The sequence below is a fragment of the Triticum dicoccoides genome, chromosome 1B (assembly GCF_002162155.2).
Source record: "Triticum dicoccoides isolate Atlit2015 ecotype Zavitan chromosome 1B, WEW_v2.0, whole genome shotgun sequence".
Taxonomy (NCBI): domain Eukaryota; kingdom Viridiplantae; phylum Streptophyta; class Magnoliopsida; order Poales; family Poaceae; genus Triticum; species Triticum dicoccoides.
Genome location: NC_041381.1, coordinates 35,685,106 through 35,696,012, shown reverse-complemented (window position 1 = coordinate 35,696,012; position 10,907 = coordinate 35,685,106). Strand labels below are relative to the sequence as shown.

General features: G+C 45.1%; 3 protein-coding genes across 4 annotated transcripts; all 3 read left to right on the top strand.

The window, feature by feature from the left end:
• Positions 1-1,042: 1,042 nt before the first annotated feature.
• Positions 1,043-3,313, top strand: LOC119300516. Of its 2 annotated transcripts, XM_037577461.1 has the most exons (4): positions 1,043-1,219; positions 1,317-1,414; positions 2,320-2,742; positions 2,886-3,313. In XM_037577461.1, exons 3-4 carry the CDS (start codon positions 2,328-2,330, stop codon positions 3,158-3,160), a joined length of 690 nt encoding a protein of 229 aa, XP_037433358.1. In that variant the 5' UTR covers positions 1,043-1,219; positions 1,317-1,414; positions 2,320-2,327; the 3' UTR covers positions 3,161-3,313. The 2 variants fall into 2 exon arrangements, with proteins under 2 accessions (XP_037433358.1, XP_037433362.1); XM_037577465.1 differs by lacking the exons at positions 1,043-1,219; positions 1,317-1,414 and having other exon boundaries at positions 2,103-2,742.
• A 3,211-nt stretch (positions 3,314-6,524) lies between these two features.
• Positions 6,525-8,290, top strand: LOC119350064 (keratin, type I cytoskeletal 9-like). Its single transcript, XM_037618086.1, has 3 exons — positions 6,525-7,827; positions 7,960-8,086; positions 8,164-8,290. The coding sequence occupies exons 1-3, from the start codon at positions 7,005-7,007 to the stop codon at positions 8,288-8,290; spliced, it is 1,077 nt and encodes a 358-aa protein (XP_037473983.1). The 5' UTR covers positions 6,525-7,004.
• Positions 8,291-8,963: 673 nt separating this feature from the next.
• LOC119300505 lies at positions 8,964-9,849 on the top strand. Its single transcript, XM_037577455.1, has 2 exons — positions 8,964-9,222; positions 9,314-9,849. Exons 1-2 carry the CDS (start codon positions 9,060-9,062, stop codon positions 9,832-9,834), a joined length of 684 nt encoding a protein of 227 aa, XP_037433352.1. The 5' UTR covers positions 8,964-9,059; the 3' UTR covers positions 9,835-9,849.
• Positions 9,850-10,907: the final 1,058 nt, after the last annotated feature.

Below are 10,907 nucleotides of genomic sequence, written 5' to 3'. Positions count from 1 at the left end.
GTTTGCAGAGAAACAGACCGTGGACCTATCGGGGTACCGCGTTGGATTGCAAACTACATCTTGACCGCTCGGCGTGGGTTGTTGCCGACTATTTGTGGGTCCGTGTGGGACATGCCCTTACCATTAGATACTCCATCAATTTTGACATATATGTTCTTTTGTCCTCTCCAACTTTTTCTAAAATACGTGTCCGTATACATTTTTAGTGAAAATTTAGTCCTTATGTTCCTATTTTACATCCATAAGTTTCGAATGAAAAATTCTTTGGAAATGTATGTAAAGTTAGACCATAGAAAAGCTCAAAAAAAGAGTTAGACCATAGGAAAATTCCTATCGTTTTGATTCCGAAAAACCAAATAAATTTTATAGAAAAAAATTCCAAAATTCTCATGTAATTTAATAGAATGAAAGAGGCCCTAACATTTTTTATTCCGACTCTAGTAAAACACCAATGTAAAAACATATGCAGTATTCACCTTGCGCCTCTTCGGAGAGCAAATTCCGAAAACAAAGAAATATAAAAGCATATCATTGCATTATCGAATCCTGGCCATGAATAAATAAGGAAATGTAGCCCAAGAATTCTGAGATTTGACGTTTTTCCTAGTCCAAAAGAATTAAATCTGGTTTTTTATTAGATCCAAGGGACATTGGAAACAACTAGATATAGGATAAATGGACCCATGGACACAAAAACGATAGAGACTCACGTCGATAAGATGATCACCTCCCCTCCGCCTCCGGTCACCCGAGCGACGGCCGGAAGCGGAGGCCAGTACATTTTCCGTCAAGTCAGCCTCAATGACAGGGATATGTGTGCTTTCTTTTCGTCCAAAAATTCTTTGATCCCCTATGCATTGTGTGCAGACAGACCATGGGTTCATCAAATTTCGAGTTTCTTTTGTAAGTGCAATTTCGGCCGATAATAATAATAAAGTGAAAGGAGCTTGACGTGCTCTTCCTTCTGTTTCCCAGTGGGTCCCACGGTACAGAAACCCCAATGCCATCACTCAGCGACGCTCTCTCATCTCATGGCTCCGTCCTCTTCCACCCCACCCCGTGGCCATGGGAGAGGAGCAGAGCACCAGACTCGCCTTCTTGAGAGAGCCGGTCCAGCTCCCAAATAATCAAGCAGATCCACTCGTCGTCCTCCTCCGCTGGGCCGCATTGGGGCGCAGAGCCGAGGCCTCCGGTCGATCTGTCCCGCCCCCGCGCGCGGGTGAGGATTAGGAACCCTCTGTTTCTTGGAATTGGAGTTGATTTTGTGACGGTTCTTGCTCGCCTTAAACATGCGACCCCCGCTGGTTTCTTCGCAGAGCTCTGATCTTCCATCTTGTTGGGAATTGGCAAGCGGGGCCAAGCAAGGCAGGAAGTAGGCTGGTGGGGGAGTGAGAAGGGGAAGCGGAGAAACAAGGTTTGCTCCATGTCTTCTCTTCCAGATTCGTTGTTTCCATATGATCTCCTTGATATGAGTATTTCCGAACTGTTTCTTCTAAGCATTTGTGGTATACAGAAGAATAACTCATCAACACGACATAAATACATGACCATCAGCACACCTTTTTTCCTTACTATTTTGTCATGGTTTCTCTGGTGATCTTTGTGCACAGTTTGATCCAGTAAAGCTGAGTAAACTTGGGCCAGCGTTTAATAAGATTAGCTCCGTAACTGCTGGGAATTCTTCTAGTATAAGGTTTCCTATTTTCATACCTTTATTACTTGTTTACTATCTTCATAGATATTTTCCTAAATTGAAACTATGCAGAACAGTTAACACAGGCACATTCCAGCATGGTATCATGATCTTGAATAAAACATTTAGCTACTAGATATTGAGCTATGCGATTGAAGTGTCTTAATTCAGTATTTTTATACTTAACAATTTTATTCAGATTTATGACACTGCTTGGTCTAGCATTGTAGCTTCATTTTTACATGACCAAACTACCTTATGTATGCAATATCCAGCCAAACCATGTTGTATATCTTCAGTGGTAAAAATCAAGGGTCTGTTCTGAGTCATCTTATATAGTCTATTGAATTCGCAAAAAAATAAATATCTTTATGGTGTACTGAAGCTGGATTATTCCAGAGCTCGAATTTTAGGTTTTTTCCACGGTTAAGATGAATTATGCGAAGCTATGTTTACTTAAAAGTACATTTAGTGTTTTATCTTTTAGCACATGTACTAGAAATAGAGAATGCTCTTAGAGAGCCTGTCAAGGTAAAAGATGACGGATTGATAGATATAGCTTCAGCTTCTTTTTATTACTGCACCACTTTTCATTAATCACTGCTCACACATTTATTCTATTTCAGGCCACACAATGACTATAGTAGATTTCATAGAGCTGAGTGATGATAATATTATTGACTTGAGCAGCGATGAGGAGACTGTTCAGAAGGATCAAATTGCAACTCAAGACCGGGTGACGTTGCTTGATAGGCAGGGTATGTTTCTCCTAGCTGGTGAAGGTAGCCAAGATGTGCCTGCTGTGTTTGTTGTAGCTAGTGAAGGAAGTCAAGAGGCTGCTGAGTGCGGACATGCTTTTGAAGCCACCGCATCGTCCATGGTTACGGAGAAAGCACCTTTTGTTGCAGCTAATGAAGGGAGGCAAGATGCTGCTGAGTCTGGAAATGCTTTGGAAGCTACCCCATTGTCCTTCGTCACCAAAAAAGCACCTCTTGATACGGCTAAGTCACCGAACTGTCATCGCTCTCCAACATCAGCGTCATTCCCCGGTAAATTCCTCTCTACCCTTTGTCATTGCAGTTGTGTGTTTATCATGTGAACGATCCATTCGAGGAAGCATTGCAACAAATTCCTGTTATTTGAAGTTTAACATTGGCCTTCCTGAAAAAATGTTAATGTTGATCTGCTGCAGGCCCAACTTCCACCACTCCAAAAGCTCTCACTTCTGAAGGTGGGGATGCAAAGTCAGTGAGAGTGAAGAGGAAATATCGTAAGAAGAACTACCATACCGGCACTGCTAGGAAAAGTCATAGGCTTATACAGATAGGCACCAGTCGTGTGGAAGAGCTGGCAGCGGATCAGAAGAGGTCTCGCACGATCGAGCCAGCAGAAGAATCAGCTGCCTCTACCGACAAGGCAGGACCTGCGAAACTCTCTCTACCGACCCCGCAGACTAGCTGTAGTTGACTGAATATGATACCTGATTCTACATGGACCTGTCTAACTTGTGTTGTTGTAGTTCCTCTCATGCGTAGTGTTTATGGAACAACTCTTGTAGCATCTGTAGTGGGATCTGAGCTCACGTTGCCCCAGCTATCTCAGAATTGTATTTCCATTGTATTTGTCGAGAATGTATGTTGTGGATGAACATCTGTTACCTGGGAGCGTAGAAAACTTCTTGCCATCCTGGATCCAATCTGAGATTTAACCAAACGAAAATAAACTGAAATCTTGATAGCAACTGCTTTTGTGAAATTTGAGAAAAAGTGTGATAAGAGGGCTGAAGCCATAGTTTAGCTCTGTTCACAGATGAATGTACATTCAGTTGTGAGGTTTATACCGCATCAGTAGTGCTAGTGCTACTTGCTTGGCTTGTTGTGGTTCAGATAAAAGAAGGCAGTGCGCTAGGATTTACTGAACCATGGATACAAACTTTTTGAGCATTTAGTTCCGTCTCGAAAGATCTTTTAGAATTATCAAGTCTAGGTTGCTCAGAAGAATTGAAATCACACAAGAGTTGATGCTAACTATGAAGGAAAATTGCAGACATGCCATGGCCAGCTAGATATTTACACTACTATTAAACAATCTAACAAGAACTTTTTTACGTGCACCCCGCAATTAGTCCCACAACCCACACAAACCAATCAACACCACACGATTAGGCCCACAATTCTCAATCTGACAGCCATCATTGAATTAATACCTTTGCGGTGTGCACGTAGCAATTTGCAATGACTGACCGTGCTTCATCGGGAGAGGAGTACTGGAAATACCAGTCCCGCGGCCCCTACAATCACGGAAATCCGATCACAAACAAAGGTAACTCCACGCCCTTATCCTGGAACTACCAGTTCCACGGCCCCTACGATCACGGAAATCTAATCGCAAATAAGCTAACTCCACGCCCTTGACCTCGACCTCATCGTCTGGCACGACGGCGACCTGGTGCCAGATGCCGCCAACCAACAGCGTCTCCTGCCTGCACGGCGACCTCACTGCACTGCACCACTCCGTCGCCCCGCCATCGCCGATTGTTGTCGCTCACAGTGTGGCATCCTTCCTGCAATCGCTAGTGCCCAGGAGAGATAGAGCCTGCCCCGGCAACAAGCCTGTCGCCGCGCCCGCGGCCGCCCTGCACCCGGCGCCCGCCGCGTCCCCTGAACCGGTCGGCCACACGCAGCTGTGATTCTTCCATGCACTTCCTCAGGTTCGACGTCTTCCTACCTGTTGCAACATTACTCATGATTAGTAGATGTTTGAGAATAGAGTTCTAAATAATAAGCCGTTGCACCTTATCTGTTTTTCTAACTAAAACATGCACCCTATTTCCTACTCCTGGTGTCGAAAAAAAGTTGGCTTTCAGAATTTACAACAGTGACTTGTGCAGTGTACAACTCTGCCGAAACACAATATCAACAAAAAGGACAGTGTGGTATGTTTACAGAGACGAAACGGATATTGCTTATCTGCCTGACAGTAATATAAATCCAGCGTCTGATGTTGATGTTCATGATTATATGCACAATATCCATGCTTGTAACAATTTAGTGACATGAATATTCACATGAAGGCGACGGTATGTCATCTCCCAGTCGTGCAGAGGCACGCACCCCATTTCAGGATTTAAGCAACAACTAACCATTGGGTGAGTATCATCAACCAATTCTAATTTGTGCTACTGTTTTGTTGTTGCTCGTGCGCTAACTTGTGCATAAAATTTACTATGAATGCAGGCCCTCACATCCAAATTCAGGGGTTAAGGTACCCCAACTCTGCAGAATATGTGACCCAGTTTGCACCATTGAAGATGTGGGTTAGTTCGTCGATTTAATTATGATGCAAATGTGTCAACAATGTTTATTTGACCATAAATCTGGGTTCTCTTTCCTTTGTTCAGGTATAGCGCCTTTTACTGGCTCCAATCCACTTAAAAATACGCCAGATAATGATACAAGAGTCCTTGTCGAACCATCTCCACATGGTACTCAAAACACTACAAATCTGCTAATTATTTTTGCCGATACCACGTCGACTATAATATGTACATTGTTGTGCTCTACTGATCTTATGATTTTGCATGGTGGGCAACGACAAGACAAATGATCCATATTGAATGTTTGAGCCCATTTTTTAGCAAACCAATTTAGAAGGTACATTATATATAATTATTCTTCACATATCAAGGTCTTCATCTATAATTTTCCTGCATTTATGATTGGTAAATATATTGCCTACTAGACTGCTAGGAGCCATTGCATAATGGAGGAGCCGCATACCATGAACCTGATGAAGAAGCTAGAATATTTCTGGATCAAGGTATGTCCATTGTGTAATTTCCAATTTAGCACCCTCAAGTGTACATTTTATGATAAAGATCAAGACTTGGTTCACAGGAAGACTAGGTCTCCAGATCTTAATATGACCTTATACGGAAGATTCCGCAAATACTAGAGTGTAACCCTTATGCGCAAGCTTTCAAGAGCCTTGGGCCTGTAGTGGGTCTACATGAGTACAAAATCTCACTAAACACGATATCAACTTGGATCAGAGAAGGTACAATGCCCGAACGACTTCTCAGGTGGCAGAGATATGGGTTGAAGGGAGCGACCCACAAAATTACTTTGACACGAGTGTTGTCGTGCATGAAAAAATGGGAGACCGGCTCCTATATATTAGAGCATATTAGGGGTGCTACAACCCATTGTCATATCCACTATTCTTCCCACGTAGGGAGACTGGTTGGAATCGTTACATGCCATATGTTGGGCCCCTGGATGACACGACTAAAAATTTAGTGGATATTCTGCACCACAAGGAAACCAAGCCTCTGATTTCTATACAGGTATGATGTTCACTATTAATCTAAATCCTTACTATTTATGAATGAAAATTTATGTTTCCATCTATCTATCAGATCTATCGGATGAAAACTTGATTAGTAAAAGAAAGTATTGACAGGCACTGACTTTAAAAGAGAAATATAGCACATGACTGAAATTGTTAAATTATGATCTAAATTTTAGTACCGTGTTGGACTAGACGTAGTACAAACGGTGTGGGCCTTTGCGTTGACGTCGACGCGTACGAGTATAACTCGTTTACTTGTCCTCCAAGGACTCTCATGTATTGCCCTCTTATATACCCCATGTAGTCGCACATCAGATGGTCTGTCGTCTCGTGCTTGTAATACTCCTCTATCATAGTGATTGCGCCTTCATGCGTCCGTGGTTTTCTCCGCAAGGGTTTCCACGTAAAAATCCGTGTCTCTTTATCTCGTTTATTTCTCGTTATTATCTAACAAATGGTACTCCCTCCGTCCGGGTGTATAAGTCATCTTAGGAGTAGCACCATGACCTAGGTGGCTGTAGATTGGCTGAGGAGGAGCACCGCGACCAGCTTAATTTCCAATCAGAGCGCTGCACAAAAGGAAGCAAAATCAGCATTTAATAGGATGTCTTTTCAGCTCTCCATGCAGGCCCACGTACGTGATACTCCAGCCGCGATCAACGCCCAGCATGCAAAACTGTCTTCAATATCCTGCCTAACCAACGCCCAGCCGCGATGCATGCATTTGCCGTTCTCGTGCGAGCGCCTCCTCTTCCTCCCCGCGCATCTTCTTCCTCGGCGCGCCTCCTCTGGCCGAAAATTTTCAGTCCAAATCTTCCTCCCGCGTATCCTCCTTCCTCCCCGCGCCTCCTTTAGCTCCAAATTTTTGGTTTTAGATCAACCGCGCGAAGCTGTGAAATACATCTATAAATAGGTTACCCCATGGCTGCAACTTCTCACATTCATCTTCCTCCTCCCGTCAATGGTGATGTTCGATCTCAACGAGCCACCACCAGTAGATGAAGTAGTGGAGGATGGAGCAGGCCGTGGTGGAGAGGATGGAGGAAGCTGGCCGCCGCCACCAGAAGCGCTGGTGGTAGGTGCTCGAGATCGAGGCACAGCAGATGCCGTCGTCCTAGGTGGTCGCCGGCCGCCACCTCTAGGCATGGCAGGCCGTCCGCGTGGCGGCTTCTTCTATACCAGCGGTGATACGACGCCGGGGCTCCCACCGCTCGGCCTAGTTCGTCGTCCTCGCGCCGTCTATACTCCAAGCATCGGCGATGCAGCGTCGGACATGCCACCGTCCGGCCTCCTTGGACGAACCATGCCAAGCTTTACGATAGGCACGGCAGGAAGCGAGCCAGTCGTCCCCGTGCGCCGCGTTGGGCTGTCCCGTAGGCCTCGCGGCGGTTGTACCGGTGAGGCAGGATCCAGTCGTGGTGGCGGGAGCAATCGGGCACGAGGTGCAGTCCGTCCTCGCGGTGGTGCATCTAGTGGCTCCGCTATGGGCGGGAGCAGCGTTGAGGGATCTGCCGTCCAAGGTCTGTACCTTGGCGACGGCCTGGAGGAGCAGAACGGGCACAGGCAGGAGCATGGCGGCGGTGGTACGGGTCGTGGCGGCGGGATTAATTTGGTACGAGGTGCAGCCCGTCCTCGGCGTCCTCGCGGTGGTGCATCAAGTGGGTCGGCTACAGGCGGGAGCAGCGTTGCGGGTTCTCCTGCTGGACGTGACGACGGTGACGAACAAGTGCGAGGCGGCAACGTCGGCACGAACAATGTGCAAGCTCCAGCAAGGACATATGGCCGTAAGTAAATAAGCTGCCATGGCAGCGTTTTTGTACTCATGGCAATGATTATGTTTATGCAATACTCATGGAGTAACTTAGAACCATTGCAGTGAGTATGCGACTTAAAATTGCTGCCATGACATATTTTAGGACCTCCAAGGAGCACTAGGGGTCGAGGTTCAAGAAAAGGCAGTGGCAGTGGGACTTCGCGCACCCCTGGTGTCGAAGAAAATGGCGTGGGCATTGGATACGCTGGTGGCTTCGATAGCAACTACACGTAAGTGCATTTGCATTACACATTCTAATTTATATTTGGTTCACTATGCACTAAACAGAAAACTTTTATGTGTACAGCTTTGGAAACTTTCAATCTGCTCATGATGCTGGTGTCTTTGAGCACATGGACGCTTGCCCGCCTCTACCAGAGTTTCCTCTAGCCCCAAAGAAGATACTGGACCTAAGTAAGTCATGCAACATATGACATGCAACATGTCTTTGTAATGAAACATTTTCTTGTAAGCATGGATGAAATCTGATTGTCTATGCATCAAATAATATTTGTGAATCAAGACATATTTAATCTAATTTTTGCTATAGTCGGAAATATATTTTAAAGTCATTTGTCTTCTTGAATAGATGTACTTGCCAACAAAAAGAAAAGGAAATACTACGACGCCAACCAGAAGAGACACATCTATGCCATGATCTTGGCCAGGAGTGGTCTTGGTAGAAGGAAGAGGGGAGTAAGTAAAGAGGTTGCCCGTCTATGTGAATGTTCAGTGAGGGTTGTGCAAAGGATATGGAAGCAAGGGCGAGAAGGTGGTTCCGTTAACACCGTCATCGATAGGAGAAAGCTAAAGTGTGGTAGGCAAAAAGTTAAGCTCAACGCCGATGCCATGGAAGCTATACCACATGAAGAGCGTACAACAATACGGTGCCTAGCTGCTGCACTTAACATGAAGAAGAGTACGGTGCATCGTAGGCTTAAAGAAAAAGAATTCCGTCGTCATACTAGTGACTTGAAGCCCGCTTTGAATGTAGACAATATGAAGGCTCGTGTGGAGTACTCTCTTATGCACCTTGAGCCATCAAGCTTGGCACATAAGCCTACTTTCAAGGCTGGGTACAATGTTGTACATATAGATGAGAAATGGTTTTATCGGACAAGGAAGAACCAAAAACTTTATTTGACCAACAAGGAACCAAACCCTCAGAGGCAAACAAAGAACAAAGGTCACATAGAGAAAATAATGTTCCTTGCAGCCATGGCTAGGCCTAGGTACAATAGTGCTGGTGAGTGCACATTCGACGGCAAGATAGGGGTATGGCCATATGTGGAATGGGTAGCGGCACAAAAGGAGAGTAAAAATAGGAAAAGGGGAACCATGGAACTGAAGCCCTCCACAAGTGTTGGTAAGATATCTCCATTCTATTATTGTCATGTTGTCAAAGAGTACAATTTTATTAAGTTCATGTTTCCATCATTTGTTTGCTCTTTGTGTAGGCAAGGAAAAGAGCCGCGAATACCTAATTAAGTATGTTTTGCCGGCGATCAAGGAGAAGTGGCCAGAAGAAGATCGTTGGAATACAATTTTTATTCAACAAGACAATGCGAAGACACATGTTGATGTGGATGACCCCTACGTTCTTCGTGAAGCGAGAAGAGGTGGTTGGGACATTAGGATGATTTTTCAACCACCTAATTCGCCCGACACCAATGGTTTGGATCTTGGTTGGTTTAACTCTATTCAAGCCATGTTTCAACGAAAAATGCCGAAGGACCTCCCAGATATTGTGAAGAAGGTGGAAGAATCTCTTGAAGAATATCCACATCAACGTCTAAACAGAATTTTCTTAAGCCATCAAGCTTGTATGAGAGAGATCATCAAACATAAAGGGTCCATTCACTATGCGTTGCCCCATTTGAAGAAGCAGTCACTTGAGGCGACGGGAGACCTTGCAATCAGATTGGATATCGATCTAGAGTACGTGGAAGCTGCGAGAGTGTTCTTGGCCACTCCATGAAAAATTTATGTGATTGTAATGCATCATGTGAGGACTTGCCTTTTAGTCTTATGTCAAAAAAACTTGTAATGCAGGAGGTTGCAATGAAACTTTATCATGGCATTTTATATTTCGTATGGAACATCACTCTTGTTAGTTTTATGAAAATTTGTATAACTGAACAATAGAGTCTGATTTATATTCTAGTTCTCGTCAATACAATGAAACTAACAACCATTGTCACTGCATGCCACTCTTCCTTCTCGACATAAAATGATAACTTACAACCATATTTTTCAATGCAAATTCATACACCGAAAAATATAAGCGAGCAATTCATCTTCCTTCTCGACATACTTACTCTACGAAGTCATCCTTCGGTGGCTTGATCGAACCATCCATGTTGAAGTACTCGGAGCTATGCAAGTGAAGCATCTCCCCAATGATTGGGTTTTTCTTTGGATCGTCAATGTCATCCCACTTGTTTTTCTTCTCGGTGTCCAACACGTCCTCCACTCTCACCACCGGATGCTTCATTACGTGCACGTCTTCGCCACCAACCTGCACCCCAACGTTGATTGTGCGAACTTTCTTCTTCCATGTTCCGGAGAGGAGCAACTCATGGTTCGCTTCAATCCATTTGCTCTCCCTCTCCGCACAACCGGAGCTCCACGTCAAAGATTCTTCCGTCATGGCGAACGGATCTTGTGTCTCCGCATCCGGGTCCACAAAAGGAACATCATCCAACTTATGTACACGTACATACTCCATCTCACCAATCCCTGCAATCATCTGCTGCTGGACAAACTCCTCCTCCATGGTGCAGTTTTTTTCCTCCATGGCGCCCATCTGCTGCTGGACAAACTCCTCCTCCATGGCGCCCATCTTCTTCTCCATGGCGCCCATCTGCTGCTGGACGTCCTCCTCGTCCATGCCTCTCTTCCTTGCCTTCACGATCTGATCCTTCATGGCGCCCATCTTCTCCTCCATGGCGCCCTTCACCTTGCTGCAAGTCTTCTCCATGGCGCCCTCCTCCTCGTCCATGCCTCTCTTCCTTGCCTTCACGATCTGATCCTTCATGGCGCCCATCTTCT

Bases quoted from the DNA above. Each gene is read 5' to 3' on its own strand.
- LOC119300516 (XM_037577461.1), top strand. From the start codon at position 2,328: ATGACTATAGTAGATTTCATAGAGCTGAGTGATGATAATATTATTGAC. The intron at 2,743-2,885 runs GTAAATTCCTCT...GATCTGCTGCAG, and splicing joins AACATCAGCGTCATTCCCCG to GCCCAACTTCCACCACTCCA.
- LOC119350064 (XM_037618086.1), top strand. From the start codon at position 7,005: ATGGTGATGTTCGATCTCAACGAGCCACCACCAGTAGATGAAGTAGTG. The intron at 7,828-7,959 runs GTAAGTAAATAA...GACATATTTTAG, and splicing joins TCCAGCAAGGACATATGGCC to GACCTCCAAGGAGCACTAGG. The intron at 8,087-8,163 runs GTAAGTGCATTT...TTATGTGTACAG, and splicing joins GGCTTCGATAGCAACTACAC to CTTTGGAAACTTTCAATCTG.
- LOC119300505 (XM_037577455.1), top strand. From the start codon at position 9,060: ATGTTCCTTGCAGCCATGGCTAGGCCTAGGTACAATAGTGCTGGTGAG. The intron at 9,223-9,313 runs GTAAGATATCTC...CTCTTTGTGTAG, and splicing joins GAAGCCCTCCACAAGTGTTG to GCAAGGAAAAGAGCCGCGAA.